The 21,450-nt window shown below is 57.2% G+C and overlaps 3 protein-coding genes across 3 annotated transcripts in view; 1 reads left to right on the top strand and 2 right to left on the bottom strand.

The window, feature by feature from the left end:
• The window catches only part of VOLCADRAFT_89861 (uncharacterized protein), a gene marked incomplete at both ends in the record, with an annotated part of 12,530 nt that extends 1,595 nt beyond the window's left edge, over nucleotides 1-10,935 (top strand). Inside the window, 16 exons of the mRNA XM_002949479.1 lie at nucleotides 865-1,148; nucleotides 1,348-1,490; nucleotides 1,719-1,846; nucleotides 2,044-2,378; nucleotides 2,669-2,874; nucleotides 2,914-2,983; nucleotides 3,077-3,711; nucleotides 4,192-4,464; nucleotides 4,919-5,110; nucleotides 5,646-5,803; nucleotides 6,196-6,952; nucleotides 7,464-7,648; nucleotides 7,911-8,320; nucleotides 8,758-8,894; nucleotides 9,162-9,537; nucleotides 10,811-10,935. Coding sequence (XP_002949525.1) covers nucleotides 865-1,148; nucleotides 1,348-1,490; nucleotides 1,719-1,846; nucleotides 2,044-2,378; nucleotides 2,669-2,874; nucleotides 2,914-2,983; nucleotides 3,077-3,711; nucleotides 4,192-4,464; nucleotides 4,919-5,110; nucleotides 5,646-5,803; nucleotides 6,196-6,952; nucleotides 7,464-7,648; nucleotides 7,911-8,320; nucleotides 8,758-8,894; nucleotides 9,162-9,537; nucleotides 10,811-10,935 — 4,414 coding nt within the window. The remainder of the gene's footprint in view (nucleotides 1-864; nucleotides 1,149-1,347; nucleotides 1,491-1,718; nucleotides 1,847-2,043; nucleotides 2,379-2,668; nucleotides 2,875-2,913; nucleotides 2,984-3,076; nucleotides 3,712-4,191; nucleotides 4,465-4,918; nucleotides 5,111-5,645; nucleotides 5,804-6,195; nucleotides 6,953-7,463; nucleotides 7,649-7,910; nucleotides 8,321-8,757; nucleotides 8,895-9,161; nucleotides 9,538-10,810) is intronic.
• Nucleotides 10,936-11,414: 479 nt separating this feature from the next.
• On the bottom strand, nucleotides 11,415-16,290 carry arp3 (actin-related protein Arp3; the record flags this gene model as incomplete). The annotated part of the gene is made up of 11 exons (XM_002949375.1): nucleotides 11,415-11,451; nucleotides 11,964-12,097; nucleotides 12,289-12,315; nucleotides 12,599-12,760; nucleotides 13,207-13,311; nucleotides 14,097-14,265; nucleotides 14,390-14,532; nucleotides 14,955-15,153; nucleotides 15,633-15,728; nucleotides 15,783-15,937; nucleotides 16,240-16,290. 11 exons carry the CDS (start codon nucleotides 16,288-16,290, stop codon nucleotides 11,415-11,417), a joined length of 1,278 nt encoding a protein of 425 aa, XP_002949421.1.
• A 1,254-nt stretch (nucleotides 16,291-17,544) lies between these two features.
• VOLCADRAFT_89859 (uncharacterized protein) overlaps nucleotides 17,545-21,450 on the bottom strand; it is a gene marked incomplete at both ends in the record, with an annotated part of 5,014 nt that continues 1,108 nt past the window's right edge. Inside the window, 7 exons of the mRNA XM_002949374.1 lie at nucleotides 17,545-17,604; nucleotides 17,983-17,990; nucleotides 18,489-18,668; nucleotides 19,244-19,542; nucleotides 19,952-20,111; nucleotides 20,603-20,744; nucleotides 21,265-21,384. Coding sequence (XP_002949420.1) covers nucleotides 17,545-17,604; nucleotides 17,983-17,990; nucleotides 18,489-18,668; nucleotides 19,244-19,542; nucleotides 19,952-20,111; nucleotides 20,603-20,744; nucleotides 21,265-21,384 — 969 coding nt within the window. The remainder of the gene's footprint in view (nucleotides 17,605-17,982; nucleotides 17,991-18,488; nucleotides 18,669-19,243; nucleotides 19,543-19,951; nucleotides 20,112-20,602; nucleotides 20,745-21,264; nucleotides 21,385-21,450) is intronic.

The following is a 21,450-nucleotide window of genomic DNA, read 5'->3' as shown; positions in this document are numbered from 1 at the left end:
AGTAACAAAGTTGCTAGCGTCGCCGTTATGTATTCCTTAAGAGGTGGGGCGCTGGGGGGGGCTACGCCCCCCCCAGACCCCCCCCGATAAGTTACAACAGCACCGCCGTCCCAAACGCCTTTATCAGGAAAAATTTCAGACTTATCTTGCTGTTTTTGTGTTTGTTCGGCGTTCAAGTCGTTGCCTTTTGCGTGTTTGTCTATGGAAGGACCGGTCATACATTCTGCTATGCCGCGTTGACTCACGGGCTTGACCTTCTTACGGCCCCTCATATCTATTTTATGATCGATAATACTAAGTTCTGCACACTACGGAGCAATCTGGCAGCAATGGACGTTTTTGGCTGAAGGAATGAAAATGTACGGATCGGCCTCACTTTGTTCCTTATTTCCAAAGGCCAAAAAGGCCTCTTTATTCCTTAAAAGTAATATATTACTTAAAAAAAAAACACTGTGTGTAACAACTCGGTGATTAACTCGAGTGGGACGACAAGGTCATTTGCTGACTGTCTGCTGATTGTATCGGGTTTTGTTTTGTTGGGTTTTGTTGGGTTTGCGGTTTGCAGTATTTAACATTTCAACATTTTTTACGCGATTGCAGACATAAGTTAGATTGTGTGTTGTTTTATGGCACCGTGTGATCGTATCAGAGGTGCAGCGAGCTGTCTTGACCACGTATCTATGACCCGTGCCTATGTGCCCTCCCCTCTGCCGTTAGCTAAACAGAAAGCGCATGCATGCCTGCTCAGGAGTTGCCAGCATTATCAATCACCCTGCGCCTCTTGACGACATATGTTGGAGTAGTGTCACCGTTCTGCTACAGTTCCGCTGCTACAGTTCCGCTGCTGCTGCTGCTGCTGTGCAGGGCGGTCAACGGGACTATCTCATTCATCACAGGTCAATATCAGCGCGACAACCCGGCACTCCGCCGCCCCTCGCTCACAGTTACTTACACCGCGGGGAGCACGCAGCCGGCTGGCACGTACCCCGTCAAGGTTGGCACCGTACCCCGCACTTGGTGGGTGGACACCGCCGGAAACGACGAGACCAACAGCGGACATCCGGACTCGCCGTTCAAGTCCCCAGCCAAGGCGGTGTTTGAAGCGTGGCCGGGTGATCAGATCTACCTCAAGACCGGAGTGCACCCTGGTGAGTTGTGAGTTGCTGTGGCCGCGGGGCTGGGATGGGGCTGACTGACAGCTGACGGCGGGGGTTGTTGGGGAGCATGCACGGATGGGGGATGGACGGCGGCTTCGGGACCTGGGCACACACGTACATAACCTCCTGACTGTCTTGCTTGCTGTCTGTCTAGCTTGCTGACTCTCCTTTCCGGTTTGCCGGCTCGCAGGAGGTATCGACATCACACGACCACGTCTCACATTGCGCTCCGCCCCCGGCCACTGGGCCGTCATCTCGCTGCCCATGAGCGACCCTCAGAACGCCGTTAACGTCATCACTCTGAGACCTGGGGCTGATTACGGAGTCATCTCGGTGGGTGGGTGGGTGGTGGTGGGGTGGGTGGGTGGTGGGTGGGAAGAATGTGCTGTGTATGTGTATGCCGTATGCTCGTCCGCCTCATCGTTTTCCCTTCCTGACGGCAGCCCCTCGCACTCTTCGTGTTTTCCTCCCCTCGGATTGCCTCACTCTCCAAAGGCATAACTGGCCGGTATGTGCCCCCCGGTTGGCTGCCTGTGATGTAATTGTGCCTCCTGTTTTTAGGATCTGGAGATCACAGGTGGCTTCTATTACGGCATCATGTTCTTCACGTCGTGGGAGAACTATGGCACCATGGCCGAGCGTGTGGCGCAGGGCGCGGCGCCCAGCCACTGGCGCGTACAGAATGTACGGTGAGCGGCTCAAAGGGGGCAGCTGGATTGTGGCGTGTTGTCGTACGTGCGGTACGTCATGTTGCTGGCCGCTAGATTTAAATAGAGCTTAGGGGGGATCGCGCTGGAGCAGAGCTCATACCTCCTCTTCAGTCGCTTCCGAACCAACCATTCCCACCTTTCTGCCGCCACCCCCCCCTCCCTGCCGCCGTCACCAGCATACACGACACAGGTAGCAGTGGAGTCAAGTTAACGATGAAGGCAACAAACAACACTTTTTCCAACTGCGAAATTTACAACACAGGCGCTCGGGAGCGCACCAGTGGCCATGGCATTGTGGCCTTCCAGGTGTACGACATTGCTGTACAGGACACGTATTTCCACGACATTGCTGGCGCTGCCGTGCACCTTGCCGGAGGCACCGCACGCGCACTGTTGGAACGTAACTTCGTGACACGATCCAACTTTGGATTCAACCTGGGGTTCGCAACCGAGTACGAGTATATGGACGGAATTAACAATCCTGCACTGTACGAGTCCATCAATGCCACAGGTCGGCTCGTACCCAGTGACTTTCGCCTCTGGGCTCACCCTAGAAATGTGTTGCATTACGTTGATACACGCTCTGCACGGACACACCACATCAGAAGTAAGGATCCACGAGGAACAAATGTTGCGTGAACCCGGATGGCATGGTGGATCTGAAGCAGGAGATCTGAAGCAAGATTAGTCCTGAGGGAATCACCAATGAATATCATTTATATGTGCGCTTTCTCTGCATGTTTGTCTGTCCCTCTTGCGTGCTTCACACCCTCCCTTCTTTCCCCACCGCCACCCCACCAGCCCGCAATAACATCCTGACGGCTGTCAGCCAGGCGGGGATCAACGTGTGGGCCAGCAGTGGCACCGTTCTCGCCCACAACACCATCTGGCAGGCCCAAGAGAACGCGCAGAGCTGCATCCTAATCAACTCCTACACCCACGATGATGCGCCTTCGGGCCCCTTGCTCACACGCTGCGCCAATCTCACGATCTGGGCCAACGTGCTGGTACGGTCCCCCACGGCACGCGCCGGACCCCTGCTGCAGATCCGTGCAGGCGGGTTGGACCAGGCTAGCAAGTTTGTATCCGCACACAACGTCTACTACGACCAGAGAGGTGCGTGTGCCGGGCCTGAGTGTGTGGCAATGTGTGTGGCAAGGTGTGTTGCTGTTGGCTGAGCCCCCGCTCGCCGCCCCGACCCCCCATCAGGTCTCGGCCCCGCCACCTTCCAGTGGGGCCAGGGCGCCATGCTGGAGGACGAGCGCACGGAGAGCCCCTTCGTCGGCAACGCCACAGGCTGGGCTCGACACTGCACCGTAACATTGCAGCAAGCGTACTGCGATATCAACAGCATCGAGGTCGATCCAAAGCTCGACTCCAACTTCACACCGCTAGTATGCAGCCCTGCCAAGGCCCGGGCAGCGCGCACACTGCCAGACGGCGGCGCTGCGCTGGTGTTGGACGATTTTAGCGGCCGCCAGCGACCCGCCGTGGGTCTGTTTGACGCAGGGGCAGTGCAGTCAAACGCCGCAGGTGCCGCCAAGTCACTGCCACCTGTGCCGGCCGCAATCGCCAACAGCAGTACTGCGCCGTACATGGGCATCGGCTTGGGCCCTGTGTACGACAAAAACTGGCCGTACTTGTACTGGGCGGGACGGACGTGCAAGGACCTGTACGTGGATGCCGTCAGCGGCCAGGATAACCAGGTGTTCAACTACGACTCGAATTACACGTACCCCTTCAAGACGGTCGGGGCGGCGCTTGTGGCTGCGAACCAGTGCGACCGCATCCTGCTGAAGGGTGGCCAAAACCACACAGGAGGCTTCGGGATCTTCAGACCCAATGTAAGATCGTGTGCTTTGTGGGGATTGTGGGGGATTGTGGGGATTGTGGAAATTGCGGGAAATAGTTATGTTCAAGAACCCCCGTTAGCAGCCCGTGGGGGACCGCAGCTGCTTTGTCCGACCACCCTCGACATGGGCCCTCTGGGAGATGGCTCCGGGTCCTGGCTGGTCCGGGTAATAGCCTAAAATGCGCAATAGAGCTGTTGTCCTTCATCGATTGTAATCCGCACCACTGCAGGCATTATTCCGCATGCCGTGGGCCCAGTACAGCCTCTATTATGTGTGTATATATATGTGTGAGTGTGCATGCGTTTCACCTGCTGGAGTTGCGTTACTCTCCGAAGGGATAACCTGGGGGCCCCATTCATACCTGGAGCCCTGATGAGGGGCCCCCAAGGGCCGGTCTATTATGAGCCTGGCGGCGGCCGCAGAGCCACCACACACATGCCCTGCCCACGACGTTTTTATCCGTGCCTGCAGGTTACCATTATCACGAACCCAGCCGACCTGCCAATGTCCCGAGCGACCGTTGTGTGCTCGTCCGCCACCGGCGCCAACCCCTGCATCCGTACGGGAGGAGGACTGTACGGCGGCGCCGCCGCCATCAACCTCGCAAACTTTGACGTGGTCATGTCGGGCGGTGCGTCCGGCAGCTGCATCTTCTTGAATGAAGGAGCCGGCAGCGGCACAAGCGCATACTGGGCTTTTTATCTGGCGGCGAGGGGAAAGCAGCCCACCTTGTCGTACATTCAGGTACGGCATGTATGGTACATAGCGCATGGCAGCCTTAGCGCAAGAAGTGCATTCATTCCCAGCTTGCAGCAGATATATCGCAGTACAGTGGGGCGCTGTTATATCCAGCAACGAAGCTTTTTGTCGGTAGCTGCTGGGGTGCCATTGGTCAAAAGATGAGATGTGCGCTGTCCGAGGGCGGCCGAGAGCGGAAACCACCGCAATCGACAACACGTATGGCCAACACGGCTGAATGCCGAGCAACAGCTAGAAGGACAGTCACGATGGCCCCTTGATTGATATCCGCCGATGGATGAATGGCCCCGCCCACTGCGTGATGACCCCCCGCCCACTTCGCCTGCCCACCTGCCCACCTGCCCACCTGCCCACCTGCTGGTCACACCCTGTCAGCTGCTAACCTACCCACCCGCCCATTTGGTACCAAATAATTCCTTTCTGCGGGGGCCCGGTACAGAACCTGACCCTGACCGACTGCGGGCTTCACGGCATCAAACTGAGTACCTTTGTCAAAGGACTGGTCATCCAGAATGTGACGATCACTCGGCCCAAGGGAACCGGCATCGAGGTCCGCGGCGGCGCAGACCTGACCCTCCAGGCCAACACCGTCCTCAGTCCGGCCGATACGGGCATCCGACTGGGGGGCGGGGTCAGGAACGTGCTTGTGGAGAAAAACTTGATCAAGTAAGGCGCGGGACGTGAGACGTGTGTGTCTGTGTGTTTGTGTGTGTGTGTGTGTGTGTGTGTTTCGTCGCCTCGCGCCCTGCCTTCGGCTGCGGTACGCACGCTAGTAAGGAAAGTATTTAACCCCAGCCGAAGCCGGGCATGTGGAAAGCACTACTTAGGGAATTGAGGGGCATTCCTGCTCCTGTCGACACTGCCGGGTAGTGCTGGGCGCCCTAGGTGGGCTGCGGTAGGGGGTGGTGTGGCGCGGCTGTCCTAGGCGGCGAGACCTTTGGGCCCTATGGGCGGTGGTGCCACGTGTAATGTACGTCTTCCTCTAAGCTCCCGGGGGTGGGTGGCGCTGGGGTTTTTCGGCTTTCCGCTGGGGTTTTCCTGCACACCCAAAGCAACCCCGCTGGCCCCACCGGCCCCCATGCTCCTCAAGCGCATGTCGGATGTCACCCATTTCCCGAATCATCTGCTCATCCTGCCGCCCTATACCATCGCACCCGCATCCACAGCCGCAAATGCACCCTTCCTCTTTTTATACTGGCAGGAACTTTGGCGGTCGCGGGATCCTGCTGGGCAGCGACAACACCGAGGTGATGTACATGGACGTGGACTGGGCGCGAAGCAACGGCGGCGACTGGCACGACAACATCAACACCACAGTGCGCAAGTGTGTGCATACGGACCGGGGGACCACCGGGGGTACCCTGTTGCTGCTGCTGCTGCTACCACTGTTGATGGTACTAGTGTTGATGGTACTAGTGTTGATGGTACTAGTGTTGATGGTACTGCTGTTGCCTGTACTAATGCTGCTGGTACTGCTACTACTACTGCTGCTGTAAGCGGACCTGTGGTGACTTTTGCTTGCTGGTTTCTGCACATCACATGCACACAACATTGCATGTTAAGGTTAGAACCATGGCCTTTTGGTTGCACTTTTGGTAAATTGCTTGCTTCATGCAACGCCCAAACTTATGCCCTCCCTTCCTTGTCCTGGCGGCAACAACTAAACACTAAACCCAACGCGCTCACACACACACACCGGTGCAACTGCCCCCGCAGCAACATCCTGGACGGCGGCGCGGGTGCGGGTGTGGCCTTCTACTCCGCCCGCGACGCTGTCGTGGTGCATAACACGTTACTGGGCGTGGCCGCCTCCATGCAGGCTGGGGTGCTGCTGTCCGTCAGCCCCAAGCAGCTAGGCCCCACACTCGCCGTCGGGCCGCCCAATACCAACATCACCTTTCGCAACAACATCGTCACGCTGCGAGGCCCAGCCAGCGCCCGCCTAATGGTGGAGGCGAGGATCCTCCAAGGTTCGATTGCCAACAAGCAGTTGGTCGCCACCCCGCCGAACGGCACGTGCCCTGCAAGCGGTGCTGGTGCAATAGGCCGTCGAATCCTCAGAATGGCGTTGCCCGATGACGACGACGACGGCGACAACGGCGCTGCTGCAAGTGTTCGAGTTCAGGTCCGGCCGGCCACCGAGAGCGGCGGTGGCGGTGGCATGGCCTGGCGGGCATGGCGCCAGCAGCAGCGGCGGCAACTGGCGTCGTTTGCCGATGCCTATTTGAGCGCACCGGGGGAGGCGGGCCGCAACCCCGACGGCTCATGTCCCATCTTCCCGCCAGACAACGCCTGGCACCAGGACGTGAGCTCACTGCCCGTACACCCCGACAGTGACACCATCAAGAGCAACATCGGCGGCGGGGGCGTGCATCCAGACTTTGGCGGCGGTTACACGCTCAACGGTCAACGGATTCTGTACGGAATTCCCTTTGTGGTGGTTGACAGCAGCAAGGGCACGCCCCTAGTGCCGGTAAGCAGAGCATGAGATGAATTCTGTATCTATATGGGATACGTTGACGACATTTTGTGAAGTGCTTTTCCTTCCTGAAGCGCATTTACGGAGCACAAGGGAGGTCTCACTCGAAAGTTGTGGCAGTTGATGAGTGCGGCTGCGACCCCTGGGCTTGTACCGTTGCCATACAATAGGGCGTATGCCGCTGCGGGTTTGGGGCTAGGGGATATTACACATCCAACGGGCCAGATTCCGCCAGCATTCGTTTTTCGATTAGGCATCCACCGAGGTAAGGTCGGCCAGTCCACGTGTCGCTGGCTGAAGTGAGGTGCCGGGAGGGTGGTTTCGGAGATGAACCAGATTGACATGCCTGAGAGAGGAAAACTGCTCAATGCGGGCGCCCCGTATGCCTGAGCATGACTGAATGCGCTTTGGTCACCGTAACCTGCCAAAAGCTCTTCAAAGTCGCCTCAATCGGCTTTTTGTTTATTTGTTTATTTGTTTTTGTGGCACAACTTGTTTTGAACAGATTGACATCGACCCGGTCACCGGCTACCCCGACGAGTCCGACACGGTTCCCGGCGGCTACCCCTTCCCGCCCAACGCCCCCGTCGAGGGGGCCTACCCTAACTGTCCGGGCACCCCCTGCGGCGGCGACCGCCACGTGCTGGTTGTGGACAATGCCACGTGTCTGCTGTACGAGACCTATAGAAGGTACGGCACGCCGGGTTGCCGGAAGCTAGCAAGCACGTCAGTACGTGCTAAGCACAAAGCGCTTCAGTACCCACTTGGCCACTAACCTGGGCCACGTTTTTACCCGCGGGCGATCCCTGGTATTGCTGCCACCTACATACCAATGCAATTGCGAGGGAGGTTTATTATTTGTCAGCTTTAGCCAGGACTTTTACACAGAGCACACCTTCTGAGGCTGTCCGTATTTTGTGGTGCCGTACTTTTGTCCGTACTATGTGTACAGCTTCCCGCCGAATGTGACGGGCACGGGCAAGTGGCGCGCTGACATCGTGGCTCGGTTCAACCTTTCCCGCAACGCCGTGGGCCGGCCGCTGGGCTGGACTTCAGCCGACGCTGCCGGTCTGCCCATTATGCCTGGCCTCGTTAAGTGGGAGGAGGTGGTGGTCAAGGGTGTCATTGACCACGCAATCCGTTTCACTGGACCCAACTCGCGCCGCGCTTACGCGCCGCCCGCCACCCACTTCGCCGCTGCCGGTTATAGCGGCCCCGACGCGCCGTACATGGGCTTGAGGGTGCGCCTCAACGCCAGCTTCGACTGCAGTCCGCTGGCGGCAGCAGCGCGCGTGTTTTGTACTGCACTTAAGAAGTACGGCGGCATCTTTGCTGATAATGGCAGTCCCTGGTATTTCTCAGGTGCGTCAATCCGAAGCCCTAGGTTTGAGAATGAGTGACGTAACAGGCATGAATCTGACTGGATTGCCAGTGCTGCATTTGGATGTGCGTGTGTGTGTGTGTGTGTGTGCGCGTGTGCTTGTGTGTGTGTGTGTGTGTGTGTCTGTGTGGTCTGTATGTCTGTACATGTTTGTGTGTGCATTCAAACGTGTCTTGCCTACGACTTAAGGGTCGTGTATCTGTTATTCCTTTCCGCTGACAAAAAGAAGCAAAATCCCATTCTATTTCTCCTACATCCTCCCCTGTCTCCCATTCCAAGATGTGTTGACCTCCTCTGTGGGACATGTTGACCCAAATCGGTTGACTCGGGACTCACACTCGCATTCGCATTCGCACTCGCACTGTACGGCACCCGTCTATCTAAGGTTATTCGAAGGGCTGTTTGTTGACACGTGCAGGCGAGGCGACATCTAAATGGGACGCAGTCCTCAGCCAGTTGAGCGATATCTCCAAGATTCCCTCCTCAGCTCTGGAAGTACTCGACACTGGGTGCCTGTGCCTGGATGCAGGCTGCACCATCGCAGAGTGCAATGGGGTGAGTGGTGCGTCGTACATTCGGGTCGTGTAGGTCGGTAGGTATGTACGAACAAGGTGTAAAAATATAAAGGCCTGCACGAGCTCTGTCCCTCAAGATCGAGGCACAACGCCTACTACTACTCGTGCGTCACCAGGTCCTCCACTCGTTGATTGCTACGACTTGTTGAGCGGGTTCCATATCTTTTACTTTCATTTGATGTCCATCTGCCCCTTTTTTCCTCATGTAACTCGTACGACACTCCTGTGCCGTACTTTTTTCATACAGATCACAGACGTAGATCCCAACTCGCTGCCTATCTACACCGCCATCTCCTCACCGAGCGATCTCTCCTTCGCCAACAACATCTACTTCAAGGCGGCCGACGGCAGCAGCAGCAGCAGCAGCAGCAGCAGCGGCAGCCCCCCCGGGCGCTATGTGGATCGCCGGGTGCCACCAGCAGGGTACGACGGTGGCCTGGCGGGCTGGAAGTCGTACATCAGCGGCGACGCCGGCAGCGTAGAGTCAGATCCGCTGCTAGACGCCGCTACCTACACCCCCCTTCCCGGCAGCCCCGCAAAGGCCGCCGTGCCCAGGCTGGCCATGGTGGATGTGGACTTTTACAACGTGTCTCGGGGCCCTATGGGCGGACTGACGGATGCAGGTGCCGTGATTGGCCGTACCTAGCCGTACGAAGCTAATCGCAGGTAGTGAACATATGATTAGGAAAACATATCAAACGGTGAATTCGTGCGTGTATAGCAGGTATAGAGAGTTTGCGGGTCGAGCACGCAAGAGTACTTGCACGGTAGTACAACCGTACTTCAGATGTGGCTTATACGAGCCGCCACTTGTAAGTGTTAGTGGCCGGCTGGTCAAGGAGTAGCAGCAGCAGCAATAGTACGAGAATAGTAGTACGACGATAATAGTATTTATTCGTCTCATGGGTATCAGACGCTGCTGCGTGTGTGCAACGCAGTGGAGGTATTGATGTGTGTGTATGTATGTGTGTGTCTCGGGGGGGAAATGGACATAAGGAGCTGCTGCAGCACGCAAGCGTGTTCATGGCAATGCGAGGCCAGGAGTTGCGGCCCAAGGGGCCCGGGGCCGGCATTGGTGTCATGAAGGGAAGATTGACAGCCGTTGAGCAAGCGGCAGATGGGGAACATTCAAGTGCGGGAAGCACTTGTGGACTATCGGATTCAGATGTTCCAAGCCGTACATACATACAGCCGCATGGCGAATGAATGAATAAATTCGTTCGTTCATGCAACGGCAATGATAAGGTAGTGTATATATGTCCTCGACTGCATGAGTCAGCCAGCTGCACCGGATCGCTGCAACTGCTGCTGGATCTAAAATAAACAAGCAAAGCTTAATCATCGATGTGCACTTTTCGCAGGTGCAAGCTTTATTGACGTGCACTTTTTTTGGCAGGTGCATGGCTGCGGTTATTGTGTTGGGAGCTATAAAGTCTTTATGCCTGCTCGTGTAGTTCTTACGACGCGAACTTGTCACTATTACTTCTTTTGCGCGGCGCCTGCATTCGCCTGCGTCTGCACTTTATAATCAAATCATCTTAAATTATCGAATTTTAAAAGCATCTTCCAATCCAGGTTTAGAAGCTGTCAGGTTATTCATTCGACGGAAGTTATCGGCCACACAGTTTTTGATTTGCTGTCCAGCGCCGCTGTACAGCAGGATGCGTTCGGCCAGGCGGCGGTCACCTGCGGCGTTGTTGGTTGCAGTAATGTTGTAATGCGGGATGCAGTGTAGGGCCACTGTGCAGCTACTACTGCACAATGCGTCCGCACGATTATATTTCTGAGTATGGCATCAAGTCCGCCATAATTGGGGGTTTGGGTCTAGGGCTGCTAGATATCCTGTAACCGTGCCGCCGTACAACGGCGCTCTTGTACCCGCTCTTATACCCGCAGCCGCAGATCCGCACAGTACGGACGTATTACGGGGGTTGCTGATTGCGGCATATTCAGATTACATTCTGCAGCTCCTCACTGGACTCGCTCAGGCTTCCAAAAGCGAGACCGTCCACACGATATAACACCGTTGGCAGTCCGAAATCTGAAAACCTCGAGGCAGAGTTGACTAAAGAGGCCCTGTGACACCAATAAAGAGGCTATTGGAACAATGTTTCAAAAGTGCTGGACAGGGACCCTAATCCCTAAACCCTAATCCCCTTCTTGCTTAGATTTTCACTTATACATCAATGGGATGAGAGGTTTTACATGCGGTGTATTACAAGCCTGCCATGCCCTGCCCTGAGCATTAACAGCACAGTTGGCCCCCTTCCCGTCGCACTCCGCACACAGCGGTCCACGACCCCGCTTCCAACAAACACGTGTCGGACAGTGCACGCCCCTTCCCTCCCCCTTCCCTCCCCCTCCTCCCCTTTCCCTCCCCCTTCCCTCCCTCGCTCTCCCCGGGCTATTAGATATAGGCATAATACTCCTGCTGCTGCTGCTGCTCCGTGCTCCCTCGGAGCACTCCGCTTCGTTCTGAAGGTCTTGGTGGAAATGATCGTCACACGTCACGAAACACGTAGTTGGTACGACAGATGCTGAGGTGGTGTTGTGCCGGTGGTGTTGTCATTGGGTTGGTGTTCGTGATGTTGTTTACCATATTTTGCCAAGTGGGTGGGTTTTAGGGTTTTAGGGTTTTAGTGGTGAGTAAGAAGGCGAGTAGGAAAAAAACGTAGTAGTTAAGTGGGGAAGCAGAGTCCCCGGGAGCCCGGAAATCCCATAGAACCCACCCATATGGTGCTCCTTCGATTGATAATCGGCTTCTACCCTAAAACAACACCCCCAGACGTTGTAAACGCGTTTCTCTATTCCCTGTTCAAGTGCACGCGCTGACGATAAAATAAACCGACAGCAAATGGTGCAGCTGAGTAACCCACTTAAGGGAGGAACACCAAGGACCAGAGACAAACACCAAGGAGGGTAACGAACGTTTTGATGGAAGACAGGCGGATGGCACTGGATGATAGACTTGAGAGGGCGCTTGTGAGGTGATGGTGGTAGGGTGGGAAGGAGGAAAGGAAGGGCGACTTGCCGTAACCCCACATCGCACCTGGGTCCGTGCTCCTGGTACTGCTCCCGCGTGTGACACACGGCTCCGAAACCCGGATCACACGCCACCAAACTACCGCCAAACCAAACCGCGTACCGCTGCATGGCGTGACTGCGAACGTTGATGTCGATGGCCTGGGGCCAGGAGAGGTGGCCGAGGTGGCGAGGTTGTCGCGGCGGCGGAGCAAGTGGCCGAGGTGGCAGCGGTGGTGGTGGTAATGGAAAGGCGGCGGTTGAGGGGACAGGGGATCAAGCAGTGCAGGGCCGAGGCGGGATGCATGCGGAGGAAGAGCTCCGGGGCAGGTGAGCAGCCGGGAAGCACCGACAACCAACGTGGCCACCCGTGGAGGGGCCTACGACCGACGCGTACAGCCGTCATGGGGGGGGGGGGGGGCTGATGAGGAGGGTTTTCCCCCGAACCCTAAAACCCTAAGGCCCACGCTTTCCCAGTTTTCCAGGCCGGTGTGTAGCTGCTTAAGAATAATACCCACCCTCTTCCCTGCATGACAGGTGCATACGCAGGTAATTACATGAACATGCCGCCTGTGTTAACAGACAGACATGCACATACATGACAGACAGACAGACGTACATACAGACAGACATACAGACAGACATATATACAGACAGACGTACCGTGGCACCTGGCTGAAGCCGTCGCGAGGTGGCCGCCGTCAGATCCGCTGCCAGCCGCCGACCAAAGTTCTTAAACATTGTGGAGCCGCCGCTGAGTACGACGTTACCGTACAACGCACGACGAGTATCGATGGGACACGCTTGGATCACGTCATCCACCGCCTGCGTGTGTTGTACATGCGCCAGGGCGCGCAGGTAAAAGGGCGCGTACGGAAGTACTATCCGTACGGGGTACGGCACATGTATGTCCGTATATGGTAGGCAAGGTTCCTATTGCCCGTTTCCCCTCCCTGCGTCCTTCACAGCCCCCCTAGTTCCTCTTTCGGTTTGTCGGTTGTTCAGTTCGTTGGTTGGTGGATTAGTACACTGTATGAATGTGTAGGTGTATCTCTGTATGTGGGAAAGTACGGAAAAACACCTAAAAGCACGAAGGGGGATTTGGGCCCCCTGGTGGCTCAGGTTATTTCAGCACCGGGTGGCACGAGGGAAACGTGTGTGTTCGAAACCCTGTCACGACTATCACGGAGACGAAAAACGATGTGCTGGGCGGGAAAACAGCCATCGCGGGGTTGGCAGGCATGGAGGCGGTATGGTACCCAAACACCCACCCGCGGCAGCGAGGGTGTGCCCTGGGGCGCGGAGGAGCAAATCCCCGGACTGAAGAACACCTCGGGCGCCAGAAAGCGCTCGTAACCCAGCTCCACTGTGAAGTCCTGAGCAGCAGCAGCAGGAGGTTAGGGTGGGGTGGGGTGGGGGCGGTGGTGCCCGGGGCCAGGGGGAAGGAGGAGGGGAGGGGGGGAAAGACGAACCACAAACGAGTGAAGCTGCTGCCAGGGCAAGAGTGTAACAGACGTAGAACTGACCAAAAGGCGTTCTTGAAGTGCGGCGACCTCGGGATGACGTAGTGAAGAAGATGTCGGAAAAAAAACTACCTACCTAAGCCGCCAGGACTAAAAAAGCAAAGAAAGCAGTAATGCCAAGCCGTAAAGAAGTAGGTGTAGAAAAGTAGGTGTAGAGGTGTAGAGGAGGAGGGGGGGCCGGGTTGCGCCGGGGGAAGTCGGGGTGGTTCGGAGTGGTGTGGTATGTCCACGGACGGGGGGACCTTGTGTGCGTGTGTATGTGTATGCGTATGTGTATGTGTATGTGTGTGCACGTGTGTGTGTGTGTGCACGTGTGTGTATGTGTGTGTGTGAGTGAGAGGGAGGGGGTAAATGTTGGGGGTGAACATTAGGGGTGACGGCCGAAGGCGAGAGGGAGAAAAGAAATGGTGAGTGAGGGGGATATATACAGGGAAGGTGGGCGGATGCAGAGGCGCTGGGAAAGCAAGTACGACAGGTGCCATGTCGTACTTTTACGACACGAGTGTGAGTTGTGATGTTGTTCATCACAACTCAAATTATGTTAGAGCGTAACTTATAACGTAGCCACCACAAGTTATAGGGGCAGGGCAGGGCAGTGCAGGGCAGCCCCTCCAAAATACCCCCCGAGCCCCACCCACCGCCCCGGCTCGCGGGTTGTGCAGCTTCAATGTACGATGGTACTTCCCGGGATCTTTGTCGTACCGCCCAAACTCCCGCAGCATATCAGGCGCCACGTAGCAATGCCCCTCCTTGATCCGCCGACACAGCTCCAGGGACATCTCGGGAGGCACGGGCTCACCTCGCTCGCTGTACGGCAGCAATAATGGCACAGAGGCGGGGTAACGGGGAAAAAGGGGGTGGTGTGGCACGATGCGGTACGACAGCGTGTGGGTTCGTGTGTGAGCCTGGGTTTGTGGCTGCGGCACCTTACCGCAGCATCTGCTGTACGAAGCTCGTCACCGCCCTGCCGGCCAGCGGCAGGCACTTGATGGCCCCCTCCAGCACGAACCCGTCCACCACCGGAATGATGTGCGCCACCCCCTCCCCCACATCCACCACCGTGCCGGTCAGGTGCTCAGTGGCCGAGGGGGCCGAGGGGGCACCTCCTGGTGGGGTCAGGCCCAGGGCCATCTGGCGGCTCAGAGGGTGAGGGCGGGCGGGTTGGTGGGGGGGAGTGGGCTGCGCTGGGTTAGAGAGGTTAGGGGGGCTGAGATATGTGTGGTGGGGCCGGGACCTGTCTGTCTGTCTGTGTGTGTGTGTGTGTGTGTGTGTGTGTGTGTGTGTGTGTGTGTGTACGTGTGTCGGGGGAAGCGGAGGGGCAAGGATTGGGGGAGGCGGCCAGTGACTAGTGGCACAGTCGCGGTCGCCGCGACCTGCACAGGGCTGTGAACCATAACTGCTAACCGTAACTGTCACCATGACCATGACTCATCAGAAGGCCCATACCCATTTCCACATCCCCGACCAACACCCCACCCCACCCCACACCCTCGCACCTTGGCGGCGTCCCTATCCGCCCGCCCCGCTATGGCCCAGCCAGCGTACAGCGCCAGTACCGCCTGCACCCCGACGTACAGCCCCGCCACGTTGAAGGTCTCAAACATGATCTCCGCCAGCGCCTCCCGGGACTCGGGGGGGTTGAGGGGCGGCTCCGTAACCACTACACAGTGCTCCTCGGGATCCACACGCAGGTAGCTTCGGGGGGCCGAGGAGGGGCGAGGAGGGGGGTTGAGGTGGAGGGTTGCGGGAGTGTGAAGGAGGTAGGGGGAGGTAGGGGAGGTAGGGGGACGGTAAAGGAAGGTCAGGCCAGGTGCGTGGGCTGGGATGTTGAGATATGTCGTACGTGGGTAGCTGCACAGGTACGGATGTGGGAGGGGAAATACCCCCGGGGGTAAGGTGGGGCGTGGACGGACTGAGAGCTCCTCTCTCGTCCTCCTCCTCCTGTCGCTCCTCCTTCCCCCTCTCCGTCACCGGACCCGGATCAGTTTCCCGCGCCAGATCCAGATCCGGGCTCCAGATCCGGATCCAAATCAAGATTCAGCAATTAATCAGCCAAAATGATTAATTTCCAAATCCCCCTTGTACCCCCTTCCTCCCTTCCTCCAGCATTCTCCCCATCGTATACGATACCCACCCGCCCAATCCGAGCACCCAACTGAAACAGACACTTGTACCAGAACCGCTCCATCGCGTCCCAGTCCGCCACAACGCCATGCCGTACAGGGAACACCAGGCCGCCACCGGCGCCACCGCCAGCACCGCCGGCGGCGCTGCCGCCCACGGTGCCGGCCGCGGCACCTGGCCCTGCCGCCGCCGCTGCCAACTGCGCCGCCGCCAGCGCCTTCTCCCCAATGGTGAAGTCCAGGTCACCTAACAGAGCCCCGGAGCCGCCGCGGTAGCCAAGGGTGGAGCCAGCGCCAGCGGCGGCGGCAGCGGCGGCGGTGCCAGGGCCCAGCGCTGTGGGAATGACGAAACTGGGCTGCATGGACAAAAACGGAAGGGTTCAGGATGGGGTGTCAATAAGCAGGGGGAAGAAGGCCCGGGTATTTGTATTCGTAAGGAAATGAGATTGGTGGTGGGGCGGGGGCCGGGGATATTTGAAGGCAGAGCAGGGTGCTAGTCAGGTGCCACCGTGCAGGGGGGAGATGCGGGGAGGCGGTTTGTGTGTCTCTCCGCGCGTGGCAAATCGGCAAGGGGGAGGGCGTTTGGGTGCTTTTGCATGTGTGGAGCTGGTTTTGGGGTGTCGTTAAGGAAGTCTAGTGAAAGCATGATGCGCCTTACCTCGGCGCCGCCTGCAAAACCAAGTTTCGTGAACCCCGTGCCGCAGTCCATGACCACGGCGGGCCGATTGACGCTCCAGATGGGCTGCATCTTTAGCAACCTCTTGAGCTAAGGATACTGCCGGCTATCAGCAGGTGGCAACAGGTGTCAGACGAAACATGCCATGCTCGGGAAATGATGCCCAGGTGTCTTCCCGTTGGAAGTGGAAGATTCGGTTCAAATTTTACAAATTACTGTTGACAAAAGAATGGAAGCGTGTGTCCCGGCGTGTGCCAACTGCGGCGTTGAGACAAATGCCGCCAAAAAGCCGGAGCCTGCCAGAACCCCCTTATGCAGGCTTTCTTTCGTAAATTATACATGTATTCTATATCATTTTTTGCCGCTTGTCGTTTAACCACGGAGCTAGCACTGTCACGTCGAAGAGATAAACCTCGGCATCGACATACAGCCAAACAAAAGAGATCTCAACAAACTAAACATACGCTCTCCAAACATGACTGGTCAAAGCGTTGGACTGCGCCCGAAATCGGGAGTTGGGGCGTTGCGAGCTCCATGGTTCGTTAGTGGAGCCAACCGCTGTCACGAACATCGCATCAATCCGTAAAACGGGAACAGACAATAGAATGACGACATGACTGCAAGGATAAGGCAGATTGCGAGGTAACCTTTATAGGTCCGAGTTTCCAACAAAAACAAAACAAAGAGTGAAGGCCCTTGTCCCGAACTATCCGGTTGTAAACTGGTTGGTAAACTTTACGACATTAGGGGCTACGCCCCGAACTACATACAAGCCAACAAGTCCGTTGAGCGTAACATGTGCACTGGTTGTCCCCCCTTCGGTTCCTTCCCTTTTTGTTCATCCCCTAAAAGGGAACTAAAGGGGACGGAGGGGTTCCCCTTTAGCTCAGCAAAGTCATCAGGGCCTCACCCTAGGCTTCACCACGGCAACTCCGGAATCATCCAACCCTAAAACCCGTCCCTGCTTTCATATGTACTATTACACCATCCGGATCAAGTATCCATTTTTGGAACCCTCCATCCGCAAAGGGCCGATATATGTATCCTATAGATTGGCTTAGCTATGCCAAGCTGCTGCCAAAAATGGCCTGGTTGACGGAGGTTGACGACAGCACGGCGCAGCACAATTAGCATAATTAATCATCACGACAAAAGCCATAATCCACCCGTAACGTAATAGCGCCATGATTTGCTTTAGTGCAGGGCGATTCTTTATTAAGCCCTGCGTGGCCACAACTGGCCCCTCGCCGTCCAATAAAATCCTCGATGCGTGCCGTGCACGACGCCTCAAAGCACACGGGCGTCGTATACTATTACCCTCTCCGTAAACATCCCACATCTCACGGCCTGCCGTACGAGAGTACGGCGAGCGTAACGGCATACAGCACGCTGACCAGCACCAGCACCAGCACCGCCCCCCGCCAATTACATCGGCGAACTGATTGCTGTACAACTCATCAAAACTGGGATCTCGGTTGACGGCAACGCAACCCCAACCGCCATGTAACGGTCTGTCCCACGCAGACGCATCGACTGCTGAGAGGTATGGATCAAGAACAGCCACACTCATAGCTCCACCGGGGGGCCCATCCAAACCATTAGCCAGCCCCCTGTTATTTTGGCCCGAAGTTAAAGACACACATACACACACACAAGAAACATACACATACATACACACACACCTGCAGGCGGTTAAGGTGCACGTGTCTCAGGCTGCCTGCGTACCTGCAGGCCTGAGTGAGCAGTCGGTCCACGGGACACTCGTCCTACCTTCACCGCCACGGAAAACGCCGCCCGTACAACCATACGTAAAAGGGGGTGATCGCACAGGCGGTGATCGCACTTCCGTTCCGCGGGCATGGATCAATAGGCAGGGCTGTCTGCCATGGTCTGCGGTTTATTTGGCTTGCTGCGTTTTTGTGGTTCATAAAGTTGGAGGTGGCTTATAAGCGGTGGTTTGTAATTAATTAGCAAGGTAGTTCGCAGCTGTGTCAGATGGGAGATCTGGGACAGTTTGTCGCCCTTGTAAACCTCTCTAGCAGGGCCGCGGAAAGGAAGGAAAAGTTACCGCGCTGTCCCACGTTCCGCTATTGGTCCACGAACTTAGGCGCCAGGTAATCGTATGCTTCAAATAGGCCTCGCTGATATGTAGAGATATGGCGAGATGTTAGAATTATAAAATAGGGGTCCGGGTGGAAAGGGACCAACCGAGACGTTCCCGCGCAGCTCACCTCGCCGAAGCTTGCAGGCTGATCCTATTTGTGCAAAAAAGGTGTATGATGCAACCTCGTACGTTTTACCTGTTTCTGCCAGCGCGATGGCTGTTTCGGCCATCAGGACAGGTCTCGGACTCGAAACGAAGCTCTTTTCCGACGACTCCTGGTCCGGACATTTCCTTTGGCTTCCACTACCTCTGTCCACGGACGGAAAGCCCTCCGGAAAATAATCCACGCAAGAATAGTAGAGCCGCAAGCGCCAACCCGCACCTAGCACATTCCAGCATTGCGGCCAGCCCGAAAATCCCTTTCCTTCCACTGCCTTCGCCTCAGCCTCTCAATCTCTTTTATATAAGCTGTCGAACAGCAACAACCCGCGTCAATTCTTCAACATGCCCCCCCCTGATGCTTAAAGGAACTTTTAAAGTTAGATGAAAGTTTCCTTTTTCCGAACTCCCTCCACATTTACGAAATCACATATTTATGGACACGCGCCCGCGCAGCGGCAATCATGCAAACCAACATAAATGCGTACTTAAATTTGCTGTATGAATCGCAAAACCCCCAACAAGGAGTCCTCGCCCTTCCCGTCCCGCGCTGCCCCAGCTCCCATCCCTTCCCCCTCCTGCCTCTTCCACGCGCTATCTACCTGGACATCCAACCCAACCCCCCTCCGCGCCTTTGACGTTACTTCACGTGGTGCCCATTCACGCCAGCCGCCGCCGCCGCCGCAGCAGCAGCAGCACCCGCCGGCACAATCCCATCCGCACCTTCCCCCTGCTGCCCTTGTTGCCCAGCAGGGCCCCTCCCCGTCCCCGTCCCCGTCCCCGTCCCTATCTCTGCCGCCGTCTGGCCCCCAGGCGGCCCTCCTGCCCCCCCAGCAGAGCTGGCTGTGGTGATGGTGGCCGTGGTAACGGTGGTGATGGTGGGTCCTTCCGGACTGAGGAAAGGCTCCTGCTCGGGTTCCATGGGCAGTGAAAGCAGCTTGGCGCCAGCCAGTGAGGCAATGAGGATGGCGGGGAGGTGCAGGCCGTACAGCACCAAACCCACCCATGGCATGGCCATGTACCTGAACGTGATCGTGATGATCACGAGTGGCGGTGAGGGGACAGGAGGGGAGGGCGAGCAAGGGAGGGTCGGGAAGGGGGGGAAACCTACTTTCATCTCCTCACGCAAATACACACACGCACGCCGCCGACCCCCACCGCCCTTCTTTCCCTCCGGCAATTGTACCCTAAACCCGTTCATGACTTACCCACCCACCCGCCCACCGACCCAATAACCGGAACTTATCCAAGTCAGGATCCATCGGTCTTCTCCTAATGCCCTCCATTCCCTTGAAAACCCCACATACATACATACAAACATAAATATATACATAGCCACCTTTCGGACCTCCATCCTTACTTTTCTGTTAGGCCCCCGACCCCCACCTTCGACCTGCGCATACAATCCCCCATCCCCATCCCCCCGCCTACCTCAGGCTGGTGTACTTGGCCATGGCCGCCACCATCACGGGTCCGAACATGCACGCCCCCCCCGCCACCGCCCCGAATACCCCGTTGATAAACCCTGTCACGGGCACGTAGCGCTCCAGGAGAGCCACCGCGTTGGCGTAACCGGTTGAGTTACCCAGACCTGTACGACATAAAATCCCGTGGGGAGAGGGAGGGGGGGAAGCGGGGGTTCGATCCAATGGGAAGGCAAAGGATTCCCCGGGGGGCCGAGGTTGGGAAGGGGATGACAGGTGTGCGGAAGGATTGGGGGGGGGGATCACATGCAGCCAAGTCAAGGAGGGAAAGCAACTGCCGATGTCCCAAATTGCAAACTGCTGTAGGGCTCCAAAGCAGGGTGAGGGAGGGAGGGAGGGGAACGACGAAGCACAGACGATTGACGAGAAGAAAATATGCCGTGGACGGATACCCCAAGATCAGGCCAATAAAAAGGGAGGAAGGGAGGGAGGGGAAGAGGGGATGATGACGGGTACATGGGGGGTGTGTGAGTTAGCGTGTTTTTAAAGCCAGAAGTGTGGCAGTTTCCCTCCACTCCCTCCTGTCATCGTCCCCGCCCTCCTCACCCACGCCTTCTCCTTCTACCACCCACCCACATCTCCCCACATCTCCACCCACCCGTCAACACCGCCATGGCCATTATCACACTCTGTGACAGCCGCTCTCGGCCGCCCACCAGCGGCAGCAGACAGCCCAGGATGGAGAAGGGCACGGAGCCCAGAAGCAAAACCAGGGGACTGGTGGCGTGGGAGATGGCGGCCTGGGGGCAAGAGGTTGTGTGTATGTGTGTTAAAATCTGATGGTGTGTGTATGTATGTATGTATGTTATGTACGGGGGACACTAGGTGCAAGCGGGGAGAGGGTTGTGGGGCGAGGGGCGGAAATCGAAACATTGGAGCACGTTGGCGTTACGTGCGGAGGCCGGGGGAAGGTAGGGGGGAGGGCTGCGGAACGTCGGGTTTAAGACGCGAGTACGACAAACCCCGTGGCCCATGGCCGGGTGCTGGGAGGGCTCTCGACGGTGAGCCGGGAAAGGCTGTTCGTACTCGGAGCAAAGATTGCAGATGGGCGCGAGGGAGAGAGAGAGAGAGAGAGAGAGAGAGAGAGACAGCGAGAGGTGCTCACCTACCCCGAACAGCCGAAGCCCCTACACCCCCTACAACTCCCCTATCACCCCTCCTACCACACCCACACCCCCAACCCTGTCTACATCTCGCAGCCTGCCCGCAGCAATCCAGCTCCCCCATTACCCGAGCCCTCCCGAACCTCCACCCACTCACCCCGATCACACGACCCGCCGTGAACGCCCCCCAAAAGGCGCTGTTAGCCAGCGCCGCATTGGCGTCCGTGGAGTGGACCTCCCGCAGGGAGAAGGTGAACAGCCAGTTGCCGATGGCCGTCTCGGCGGCAGTGGTGAAGAACACGAGGGGGGATCCACCACAGCCGTGGTGGTGACTAGCTCCAGA

This window comes from Volvox carteri, assembly GCF_000143455.1.
Source record: "Volvox carteri f. nagariensis unplaced genomic scaffold VOLCAscaffold_14, whole genome shotgun sequence".
Classification (NCBI taxonomy): Eukaryota; Viridiplantae; Chlorophyta; class Chlorophyceae; order Chlamydomonadales; family Volvocaceae; genus Volvox; species Volvox carteri.
Note: the sequence above shows the minus strand (reverse complement) of the source record. Positions and strands in the feature narration are given on the sequence as shown.